General features: G+C 32.5%; 1 protein-coding gene across 2 annotated transcripts in view; it reads right to left on the minus strand.

Moving 5' to 3' along the window:
• Window positions 1-13,401, minus strand: part of LOC145284295 (protein fantom-like) — a 123,801-nt gene that overhangs the window by 92,388 nt on the left and 18,012 nt on the right. For both annotated transcript variants that reach the window (XM_080133207.1, XM_080133165.1), the window contains exons 6-11: window positions 10,788-10,868; window positions 9,614-9,684; window positions 9,077-9,148; window positions 6,028-6,097; window positions 2,833-2,903; window positions 183-288 (exon numbers count right to left, since the gene is read on the minus strand). In XM_080133207.1, the coding sequence (XP_079989333.1) occupies window positions 183-288; window positions 2,833-2,903; window positions 6,028-6,097; window positions 9,077-9,148; window positions 9,614-9,684; window positions 10,788-10,868 (471 nt within the window). The remainder of the gene's footprint in view (window positions 1-182; window positions 289-2,832; window positions 2,904-6,027; window positions 6,098-9,076; window positions 9,149-9,613; window positions 9,685-10,787; window positions 10,869-13,401) is intronic.

Here is a 13,401-nt window from a genome sequence, read left to right on the forward strand (position 1 = left end):
AACTTTAACATTAATTATTATAAAAATATAGTCCTTTTGGAATCTAGCGAAAACATTTTTCAATATTTCCTTCATAATACACAAAAGTGAATTCCGAGTAAGAGTTTAGTCTAAATTAAAAAAATAAAAATTTAAAACACAGGAAAATGATTTTCTTTACAGAAAAATGGTTGGCACCATACCTCTTCTATCTTTTGGTATTTCATTTGCAGATTGGTCAAATCATTCGACTTTTCTTTGATTTGTCTCTGCAATCGAATCAATTCAATGTTCTCCTTGACATTCACTCTAAAAGAGAAAAACAGATACAAAATGATATTTTAATATTTTGCAATACATTTTCAAACATCACTGTAGATGTGTTACATAATGGGTAGCTTTATGTGTTTATCTTGACAAGGGGTGAACTAAGTATAGATTGAAGTGATACAAAGTTTGGGAAATAAACAAGTTCCAATGAAAGAGATATTGTGTAAGGTTAGATGAGATCAAAATAGAATATAAACAAAGAGACATCACAACACGATGAAAGATGTCACGAATATTGGCGCTTACAAAGAAACTAAGGTTTCAGTCAGTCTGTGGACATTGTATATAACCAATTACCCATCAAACTGTAAAACTTTGATAATCGCCAAGAGTAAAATGCTCCCTTCCCTACCAAAAAAATGTTTTCCCTAGATCAAGGAATAATCAGATTCTAATGAAATTTACCAAAATTCCTTAAATTAGTTTGGTTTATTAGAAATCTTTTGGTAGATGTATTTTAGAGGAGTTGCATCCACTCATCTCATTATTTGCACATCAAATACATAAAAAAAATTCACTTAACTAGTGATAATTTTACTGTTCTATAAACAGCTGTACAAGAAAATATTGAGAAAAAAAAAAAGATAAATTGTAAGTCATGCAATACATATGTTACATAAGAGATATCCCATCAGTTGGTATTATTCTTGACAAGGATCAAACTAAATACAGATCCAAATGACACAAAATTTGGAAAATCAACCAATTCCTATGAAAAATAACAGGAAGAGAGACTGGAAAGTCAGGAATGAATTTCAAGAGGTTAACATAGAATGAAAACAGACATCAGGGCATGAGCCATGATATCATGGATATCAAGGTTGACAAAAGAACTATGGTTACAAATTAGTCTGTCTTTGAGAGTCACAGAAAATGTATTGCCAATGATACTGTAATAACTGAAAGGACACTTTGATAATCCCCAAGAGCAAAATGCCCCCTCCTATAGGATCTCTGTTTGCTGTGTTCAATCATTTATCTATAATATAAAACTCACCTCTCTGTTTAAATGTATGTATGTATGCATGTTTGTACGTCTGCCTAAAACTTTCAACAGAGGCGACGGATTTTCACGAGATCGATACTGTTTTGAAGCTCGATCCTTCGGACAACAAATATTGAAAAATTGGCTAAAAAACATTAATTATTTCATCCTCAACTGGGAACTTTTCTACAGGGAGGTGTCACTTTTTTTGCCAATATTTTCAAAAGTCATCCCCTCTTTTCGATTGACTAGCCTTAATTTAAACATTCATCACTTCCGGTTTGGCGATGGATGCAACAGCAAAGACGGCATGTTTTTTTCATGTTCGTTTCCTCCTTCGCAGTACGGTTTCGAGCCTGCCTACCGACTACCACTTTTTTTTTTTTTTTTTACTCAACACACACCTCCAAAACAGCCGGGAACCGAGGCTAGTCGTTAAGAAGAGAGTTAATTAGTTAAGAGAGAACTAGTCTCTCTCTCATGTGTGAGCTCACGTAAAAAGAATTTTTAAAAACTTAAAACATTACAGAGTTTTTTCACAGGGTGTCACTACTTATCAAGTCCCGAAAGTCACTCGAGAATAAGGATTCAAGATGGAATGCAAATGTGTTAAAATAGTGAAATATAAGGTGCCTTCAATAAGTTTCCAGACTTTTTTGTACAGGCATTTTAAATTGTTGTAGACTCTTGAAAATTCGGTATTTTATTACAATACATCTTATGAGATGCCTAAACAATTTTTATGATTTGAATGAACAGCTACAGCAAGAATTAGAATACACCCTACTAAAGCCTGATAGTCACAGCTGCTGAATTTGTAAAATGCAATCCGGATGCAAGTACACTTTAGAAGAATGATATGCAATAAAATTCAGTTTTAAACTCGGAAAGAATGCCACAGAAACATTGAATGCTTCAGAATGCTTTTGGACCATCTTTCATGAATCAAGCATAAGTTTTTGAGTGGCATAAGAGATTCAAGGAAGGCAGGGAATCTGTGAGGTATGACGGGAGTGGTGAGAGGAGTAAAGAAATCAGAGCATCAGAGTTGATTAGCCAAATAATGAATTTCACACATATGCGTTTATAGAGACAATAAGTGCACAGTTTGATGTCAGTGTGTGAACTGTATACACAATTATTCACGAGGAACTGAAGATGCAGAAGATTTGCGTAAAGTTTGTCCCAAGGTTGCTCCGATAAGATCAGAAAGAAAGATGTTGTCAAGACAGTTTCTCACCCTCCCTATAATCTAGACTTTGTTCCCTGTGACTTTTGGTTATTCCCCAAGCTCAAGGAGAACCTTTGAGGGTGTTGTTATGAGACAATTAAGGAGATGAAAGGGGCTATGATGAGGGTCATTGGCACGCTCACACAAGAGAACTTCCATGAAACCTTCCAGAAGTTGTTGAAGGTACAAGTGCATTGCAGCCGGAAGTGATTACTTCGGGAGACTAAAGTTTTGTGTGTTATCTATAAAAATTACCATACGAAAAAAGTTTAGAAACTTATTGAAGGCACCTCGTAGGTCGATTTACCTTTGGTCTGTAGTCATCTGTTGTTGCAATTTCGATATTGACATTTCAAAATCTGCTTTTTCCATCTTATTCTGAATAAAAAAAATGATTTTACAAAATTATTAACAATATGTTGAATAACAAAAAGAATTCATTTGAAAACTTTTAGAACATCAAATTATATCATTTTTTTTATAATTAAATTTATGGACGTGAAGCAGTAGTCCAACAACTGATGTCAAGGAGAATCTTCCTCAGTCTTGTTAAACTCCTTCCCTAACAACATCTCAGGAAGAGACAAGACTACAGCTGTGGACGAAATGGATAGAGAATGCTCCCCCTCCTTCTTACTGACATGAGAATCTCCTCTTTTGAGGCTCTTCCTCTCAGTTCAGAAACATTCTGGCTCTAGTGTAAAACATTCAATGATCTGAGAACAGAAATGGAGTGATCAAAAGTCGCTATGACTAAATGGAGGCTACAAAACTGATCCAATCATGTGCAAATTTGAAGAGGAGGAGCATACGTTGAAACACTGCGTTGTCTGCTCTCTACTCCCCAACTGATGCACAGAATTGCATAAAAAACGTACGCTGTTGTATGAGCACTTGCTTCAAAGCAGATTAAATGAATAAAATCAATTTTTAATTTTTTCTAAGACTTTCAGTGGTATACACCTTTTTTAAAAAAGATTTTTTTTTTTCTTTATCCTTTCCATTCCCTGGTGGTATTAACCACAAGAGGTAGACCTTTATGGTGAGAGCAAAGTATATGCCCAATCATGTTGACGGTTGTTGACAAGTGTGGTTGTTGAACATTTTGAAAGAAAAGTTTGTTCACATTATTGTAAACATTATTTGAAAAATTTTAGAACGTTAAATAACAAAAAATAAATTTAATAAAAAATTATATCACATTCTTCAATATTCAAAACTTTTTCAAATTAACCTTAAAAAATAATGTTTTCAATGATGTTACCTAACTCCTAAATAAATGTATGGTCTTGGAACTATTATAATTTTCAAATTTCAATGCATTTAAACAATGGAAACACTTTTTTTCTGCCAACTCACATGTGTGCACAAAACCACTGGAATTGGACATTAAAAAATCTCAATTTTTTATAAGAACAGAAGACTTTGGCTAAGTGACAACATGCCACCTGAAAAAAAAGAAAATATTGTTTGCATTTTTTTGATGAAAACTATTATATGGGTTGAAAATTAGAACTTAAATCAATCAATATGTTTATTTATTAAATAAATCTATATTTTCACTAACCTCTGAACAGCTATAATTTTCAAACTAATTTATATTAACTCGATGACATTAAAAAAAAATCTAACTTACTATGTTTGTCTGTCTCCATATTTTCAAATTCTATCTCTCCTGAAACTAAAAGTTGCAAAGTGGTGCAAGGGGCCTCAAATGATTGGATTTTTTATAGACCATCCTTTTATGGTTCTTTCGCCAGTTAAAATAGTTTTTAAGGGGTCAAAAATGGGTCAAAATTGAAAAACATCGTTATACATTTTGTACATCCACTCAGTTTCTTTTTAATCAGTTCATATGCGTGTTATGTTGGTAATGTCACCAGCTTTGAATGCTACAATTTTGCTTTCGGTTTCGATTCTAACTGTTGGCACGCAAATACTTTTTATGTTTACTTTTTGAAATCACGACTCTATAATAATATATACGAAATCTGGACAAATTAAAACATCATATTTAAATGCATTTTATGACCGGGCAAAGCACTGGGCGCCCCTCCCCTCCCGTTAGTATTTGATATTACATCTTTATGTTATTAGCAATGCACATGTTATATGTCTCTCCTCCAACACAATCACTGCCATGTGTCTCTTCTTGAGTACACACGAAGCAAAGTCTGATGAAATGGTGTCAGAATTGGAAAAATCATGCTAAGAGTGAAAACCCACTGAACAAGTCTTTAAATTAAAAACCAGAAAAAAGAAAATCCTAATTCTGCATCTCATAGATACGTGGAAGGAGTCTTTTTTTGTATTGCCAGAAAGAAAAGCGTATTCTCCCATGTCTACATAACATTGAGGGGAGATAATTTGGATCTTGTCTAAGAGAGATAACTCAGAAAAGGTTTGCCAAAGACAAATGAAAGATAAAAACTAAAACTTGATACATAGAAATGGGTAAAAATTATAGACATTATTATGAATGAAAAAGCATATATTAATAATCACAAGCATGCTTAAAATATACATCGATTGCCAGGGAAATCATCTCAATACAATAGAATTTGGAGACCGTAGCCTATTGAACAGTGATGGTTAGAGAGGTGAACCTTTTTTTTATAAAAATCGCTCCAGACAGGGCATGAAGTCACTTGATGTAAGCAGCTAACAAGAATGAAAAGAGATGCCTATCGGCTTTAGTCTTGAAAAGACCAAGTTTATAGATAGGAGGAAAAATGTCAGCCGAAAGAGTTGGTTACAGAAAAGAAGCTACTGAAATAAGAAACTGTACGAGGTATTAAAACAGCAAATTGATGGAGACTATTAGACCAACAAGTTAAAAGAGCTAGAACGAAGAAAACAGGGAATAGATGAGACAATTCTGAAGAACACATGACATAATAGTATTTACAGAACAAAACTTAAACTACTGACATCACTTTTGTGAGATAGAGGGTGTAGAGAAGAAGAAAAGATAGGGGGGGGGATAATCAAATTGCAGATATGATTGTGAAATATGAGAAAAAAATGTCTGAACCCTGTACAAGAGAAAAGTGACATTAATGAATAAAAAACAGACTGTAAATTTACATAAAGATCTGATCAAAATTAAAAGCATTGTAAAAATTGAAATGAAAAAAAAAAAAAATATTGTTTTTTAGCCATTTTTTATTGATAATTTTTTTTTTTTTTTACAAGATTTGAGTTTTGAATTTTAACAATTTTTAACATAATATTAAGATATAAAGTAATTGTATTCATTCATTCATTTTGGAAGAAAAAGATGATTCTATTGTTGGCATTTGTTTCACTGATATCTTTCTAGTTAGAATTCTTACTAGAAAGACATGATATATTTACAGGAGGGACCATGTGAAGATAACCTACATGTCTAAGTGAAAGTGTTTTTGTGGAACAAACTGAATTTGAAATTGGCACACCTAGGTTTTCAGTCAATTAGATATCATCACAAGTAAATATATTATTAATCATTATAAATACAAACCTGCTCATTGAGTTCTTGGATTTCTTCTTGTTGGACCAATATTTGCTTTTTCAATGAACCAATTTCTTCTCTGAAAGGAAACACTAAAATTTAACATAACCAATCGAAAGGTGAGTATTTACTTACAGTCATCTTCAATACTATAAACATGTGCTGCACAGTATGTTTTGCAAGCACATATGAATAGCAAATGTGCAGTTTTTCAATGCTTGGTCAAGGGAGGGGGGGGGGGGCACAGAGAACTGAAAATATCTCCAGCCAGAATCAGGCCACCCAAGAGATATTCTTTTTATTTGAAAAAATAAGAGCCTCATTTAATGGGAAAGTCATTCAAATTTAACATAAGTATTTGGTGATCTCATATTTATTGATCTAAGCAATTTCTGGTTAGAAAATCATCAGAAGTAAATGGTTTACTTAATCTGAAGACCCTGCTATATTTTGTTTCTTTGCTTAATCTATTACGATCGTCTTCTGGATTTATATGTATAGTTTCATTATATTTAAACCAATGTACATTTTGTTTTCATTAAATTTATTTTATTTAATTTATTATATGTAAAAAAAATTCATATTTTCTAAACTTTGTAAATATTCGTTCATTTCAGTTTATTTTAACATTCATTTTTTTTTTTTAATTTATTTTAATTTATTATATATAAAAAAATTTTTACTTTCATTTTTGTGACTATTTTCTGTAAATAGATATATTTATTTTTTTTAAATATTCTGTAAATGAATTTTTCAATGAAAATAATTAGTTTCCGGATATTTTCATACATATACCTAAATTATCATTAGAATGTTTCAGAATAAGTAACACAGTTTATTTCCAATGAGTTTCAAAGCCGGAAGTCGTGTGGATCAATACATTTACTAACACAAGAATTCTCATCCATTCTTTTAACATGGCCATACTATCAAAGCCTACTTTTCTGCACACATCTTCCTATACTGTTCAGATTTAATTTTTCTCTGGGGTCATCAGAAGTAAGCCTACCTTTAAAACTCACATTACACATCCATTGTATCATTCTCATATCATTTCTCTCCATGCAATGCATGTCCTCAACTCTCACTAATGGTCAGGTTTCATTTCAATACATCACACTGTATACACATGCCTGATAAACTTTCCCCTTGGTTAACAGTGGTAAGATTTTGTTGGTTATTAATAGCAGAAGTTCTCTGAACTTACTCCAACTTTTTTTTTTTTTTTTTTTTTTTTTTTTTACACAGTGGTCACCACTTATCAAGGCCCGGAAGCCACTCAGGGATAAGGGTTATTGCAAGTACATTACGTTAGTGTGGAGATTTGATGAAGTGTTTACTTAAGGGGGCGGTTCATTAAGAATTTGTTAACGTTGGACTTGAAGACATCCAAGTTGTAGTCAGGTGGGAAGCAGGCAGACGGAACAGAGTTCCACAGGCATGCAGTTCTAAGAAAGAAGCTTTGTTCATGGAATCCACGATTTGATTTAGGCACAGATAAAGAGTGGGGGAAATTTTTCACAGTGGATTCAGCTAGACAGGTGTTTTTCGTGAAAGATTGGCGAGGGGGGACCAGAGATTGGAGTTCAGACGAGCACCTGCTATGGAAATAACAATAAAACAAGGATAGGCTCGCAACGTCTCTTCTGTGGGAGAGAGGTTGCAGGGTAGAAAAAAGGGCATCCCCCACTAAGCCACAAAGTCTATTTTGCTATCACGCTAGCATTTGTTCCCCTTTGTGTGTCAATGGTGTCACCAAAGTAACAAAATTCCTGAACAACCTCAATAGCTGTGCCATCTCGATATACTTTCTCCATATCAGAGTTATCATCTTTCATCATTGTCTTACACTTCATAAAATCTTTGTAAATCCATTTTTTGTGTTGATTATCAAACAGTATTTTTGTTTTTAAATAATTGATCATGAAATTCTTCAGATGATGAAATGGAGATTATGAGTGATGCACTGCTTTCACTGCTGGTTTTAGGTTGTACATCATATCAGCTCAGACAGAAACAACGATCTGACTCCAGATGCACCAAATCATTTCCTTGAAAGCTATTAGTTACGTGTGCCGACAGTACAAAAAAAAATGTTTTGACAATCTCCAATTTTTTTTAATGACATGTCAGCAGGCATCAGCCGATGAGCTTACAAAAAAAAAATTCAAAATATATTCAAAAGTAAAACCCTTGATTATCATTATTATATAAGTTATCTATTTAAACTTTAAGTCTTCAAAATGATTATGAATTTTATCAAGGTAATAAAACTTCTGAACAACTTCAATAGCTGTATTATCCAGAGATACATTCTCCTTTATCTGAGTTTTCATCCATCTCCATTAGTTTACACTTCTTGCACATAAACTAGTTATCCTTTTTAAACCTACTAGTAATTCCACTGCATTTTATTTTCTTACACTTCATAACATCTTTATAAATCAATTTTTTTCTGTTAATTACCAAATAGAATTGTTGCCACTTTTAGAGTATGAATTACAAGTGAAAATCACATTCTAAGTAAAAATTCTTCAATATAATAATATATAAAGCAAAAATAAGTATCTTCACTAAAAATTACAAAAATTATTAAGTAGAAGTTCAATTTGCAAATCGGCCATTCACTATTACTTGACTAAATGACAGACTGACTTATCTCCCGTTTGCTTTACAGGATTTCCATTCTTATTAATGACGGATAAGTAAAATATGAAAACTGATTTTTATCTTTAATCAAGCTTCTCCTCAACAGCTTTTCATAATTTTTACTGAAGATACTTATTTTTCTCTGCTATATACATACATCAGAGAATTTTTACTTGGAATGTGATTTTCTCTGACCCATACTGTATAAGCACCAATTTTTTTTTTATATATATTTAAAATCGAAATTCATCATTATTATTATAATTTATCTATTGAAACTCTTAGTCTTCAAAACGGTTGTGAACTTTATTAATGATTTCATGAATAAATAACTTTATCATATCAAATTCAAATAACTTGTGTTAAATCAATTTTAGTGAGTTTTTATCAAATGATAAAACTAACTTACTGGAGTCTTTCCATGACTAGATTTTCCACAAGAGAAGCTGAACCAGCATCATGCATCGTTCGTTGATCATGTCTGAAAATGAAAATAAAAAGACTGCACATCATGTTGAGCAAAAAAAATAATTTTAAAAAATATGCAGGAAGATTACAACCAAGATCACAACAATAGTCTGAATAATACAAATTATCAATCCTCATCTCAAAAAATTAAAGGTTCTGGTTTAGAATTCCCCCAAATTAAAAAAAAAAAAACAATAACAAAAAATTTGTATAATGAATGTACCAGTAACGAAACAAAAATATATTGTAGTCCAAAAATCATGTAAATTCATCAAGTAGTTTTATTTTTATAAAAAAATCATTTTTAAGCAATTAATGGGAATTTGTAGACATTACAGCATAAATCTCGTAAGTTTGAATCATTGAATTATCTTCCTTTGTTTTATTTTTAGACTATTTTCTTTCAAAATGGCAGACAAGACAGCCACTCTTCTGTCACTCATAAAATTTAATTAAAAAGATTTCAAAAAAAGATTACCCGTTAACTTGAGGTCCCATAACTCTCCTGTTTTTCACCAATCTGTGTTCCGAAGTAGTTTTCATAATTCCCTAAAAACATAACAGAAAAAAATGTAACAAACAAATTTGGGACTACAATTAATAGTATAATATATCTGTTATGAAGACTGTCTATAAGCAATGAACTGACTTTATTACTAAAACAAAAATATCCTGCTTCAGTTTAGGGAATTTAAGCACAGTACCAGTAAAAATCAAAAATTATTCAATGGCACTTGGATTTAGTCTTGCCTAGAGTACCTGTAACATTTAAAACTTTAATTTTGGGCAACAAAGCTAAAACATTTCGGCACTTACTCAGTTAAATTTCTGAAAATACAAAATAAAATTGCATTCTTGCTATTGAAATAGTTAAGCGAGTTCTTTTTCCCCTTTCAACATATGTCTTTAAATACTTAGAGGAACACGTTGGAATTCAATTTTTTTTACAAATGAAAAAAACAAATGAAATAAAGGAAGGAATTTCTGATGGGGAAAAGAAAAAAAAAGGTAAAATAAAATGCTTTTGGGTGAACTTTGGAGGTTTTTTTTTTTTTTGTTATTTTATTTTTTTTTTATTACCTCGGTGCCGTTTGAAACACCTGGGTGATGTCTCAGTCAAAACAAGAAGTCACACATGGCCAGAGGAGGAATAAAGGTCTTTCGTTAAAAACTGAAACAGCAAGTTGAATTTCTTTCTTCTTCTTTTCATCTATTTACTTGTGCCAAAGTTTACATGTTAATACAGGGTGACCCCAAAAAAACAGAGGACATTCAATTGTTTTTCTGAGCATTTTACAGTCAATGGAGAAAAAAATGGCCAAAGACCCTAGTGTTTTGATGTGATGTTTTGACTATAATAAACTAGTTATGACCAAAGTTTCATTTCATTCAGACAAAACATTGAGAAACGGGGCCTAATTATGATTAATTAGAGTTGGGGCCCGTTTTTTGGGGGGTCAGCCTGTATAATAGTATAATGATACCCAGCTTTGCCTCACTCGACAGATGAACTTTCTTAAATGCCAAATTTTTAAAGGATAAAAATAATTATAAGTGCTTTATAATTATAAATGTGACAGGACACATTGAAAATAAAGAAATAAAACCAATTTTTTTTTGAAGAGAATGATTTAAAAAAAAACTTTTCTTACTGTATTTATACGTGACTGTATATGATTATAAGCAGATGGGTTTTTGCTGGCAAGTAAAAGTTGTTGTTTGGTTAATTTTAGCTGAAATAGTAAATACATATGAATCAGCATTGTACCTTTACATATTTTAATTGGAAAATTTAAAAAACTATTATAAATTATATATGTTCTGAATTATATAATAAATTGGAAAAAAAATTCAATAATTCAAATAAAATATAATAACAAGTAAAGCATGCATGGTCCCCCGTGAGTACAAAGTGAACGAGGCATAGAAAAAATGACTTTGTTAAGCATTTGATCCCCCCATTTAGCCCCAAAAGTCCCCAGGAGATATCAAATCCTGGTGAAAATGAACAAACGATGCAGTTTTAGGCCTTAACATATGTAAATCTGAGTTCTGCACCATGCAAAAAGAGAAATGACTAAGTTCACCATTTGCACCCCCCACCCCGATTTAGTCCCAAAAGTTCCCAAGGCCTTAACATATTTAAATTTGAGTTCAGCACCATGCAAAACTGCTAAACAGACATACAGAAAATTTTGGGCAAATATGGTAAAATAGTCCCAAAAATGGAGTGTTTTTATATGCCCTGAAAGAGCCCCTGGGGCTCACGCAAGAGTTATCGCGAAGTATAGACAAACAAAATTATATAGAAATCAGTTAGTTACAACTTTTCAGAAAAAAAAAAAAATCTAAGGCATCAATTTTTTCTAATAAGCACAAAAGTGTCAATTTTCGCCATTTTAACCCAAAAGGCACCCCTGGGAGGGAAGTGGAGGTAACTGGAGTTTTCCCTGAAAATCTGCTCTGTTACTTTTTTACTCATATCATGTTTAATGTTATTGCAAAATTTTAAAGGTATTGAGAAAAGTGTGGATGGACAGATGAACGGATGAGCAGACAAGGGTGAATTTACAGGTCCACCCTCCTTTTGTCGGGGGGGGGGGACCAAAAATGTTAATATGATAACAGATTGAGTATATGATTTCTGATTATATCCTTCCACTCTATAACAAAAAATAAATATTAAAAAGATAATATAAAAAATTTAATTGAATAATACATTTAGTATGTAGACTCATAGTTACCCCTTCCCACAAAAACAAATAAATAGATGAATAAAATAATTTTAATTTCATTACTTTGTTGCGACAACATTGATATTTACTGCAGTATAACCATAAAGCAACATTTTCCTCAAAATATGTTATGAAACACAATAACAATCACCAAGTAGAAGTTTTAATTAATCAAGAAAGATTTAATATAGAAAAATAAATAAGAAATCACTTAGTTTTGTCTTCCTTTCTCAGCACCAACATATTTTCATTTCTTGAATTCTTACTACCTTCTAATACTGCTCTACATATATACATCACTTGCAATGCTTCAAGTAAACTACGTCTCTTTGTTATTATGGATTCTATAATTGGCATTAGTTTCCTTGATTTTTTTTTAGAATCACTTACAACCGCCATTTTGTAAATTCTAATATGGCCGCCATATGTACATCTGGGCAAATGCAAACATTGATTTTCTGATTCCTTAGACAATAACTTTTCCAAAAATGTATAGTTTTGCAAATCTTCGAAAAATTCCCACAAAATTACATAATGAAACTGTAGTGGACTGGTAGTATAGAAGGAAATGCGTGTTCATCTTACGTCGGGTGTCACCAATTTGTAGTGGATTGGTGGATATATTATACATATCCCCCAGTCGTACAAAATAGGAAAAATGAATTGCTTTGAGGAAGGAACGAACAACACGTTTATTGAAATAAACGAACTAGGATTTATTTTGCGAAGAAACAAATGAAAGAAAAGGGTACAGCAAGTGTTTAGTTTGCCGTGTGTCTCTCGCTGTTTACTGGTGAGAAGGAAAGTCGATTGTTGTATAGAGAGAGAGAAAGAGATAATCAATCCAGGCCATGGAGATAGAAAGCGTGTAAGGTTGTAGCAGGTGACGTGAGGTCCGCGCGCACCCCGGAAGGGAGCGGATGGTCCATCAACTGCTCACCTCGGAAGCTGAATCGAAAAAAGGAAGAAACAGCTCAGGTCTCTTGCTTTTATAGTTTTTTCCAGTGGTCTTTTGCGCATGTGTGGATTTCCTTCAAAGGGGAAGTGACGTTGCCCGTGTGCGTACATGTGTGTACGTTAGCATGTGTGTGTATGCACATGAATGTGAGTGTATGTACGCGAACATGAATATAACTACGTGTGTGTACGTTCGCGCGTATGTTTGTGTGCGCGTATGTATATGACAAGAAAAATGGCTTGAGATGTGAACGCATGTTTTTGTGCGAGATTAGAAAGGTACAAAACTGACTATTATGATCAAGCAAAGATTACCAACATCTGTAACTGAAAGTGGTACTATGGATCGAACTGGATTAGAACTTGGCACACCTAGGTCAACAGTACTTTAACATGTTAGTATTTGTTTCTCTAGTTCTTTCTAGAATCAGGTATTAACAGGAGGGACCGCATGAAGGTTGCCAACATCCATAGTGAAAGTAGTGGTATCGAACCAACTGGATTAAAACTTGACACACCTAGGTTCTCCAGTATGCATTTCACTTCACCTTCTAGAAAATAGAATATTCCAATT

This window comes from Euprymna scolopes, chromosome 1, assembly GCF_053919585.1.
Source record: "Euprymna scolopes isolate OS-2025 chromosome 1, ASM5391958v1, whole genome shotgun sequence".
Lineage (NCBI taxonomy): Eukaryota > Metazoa > Mollusca > Cephalopoda > Sepiida > Sepiolidae > Euprymna > Euprymna scolopes.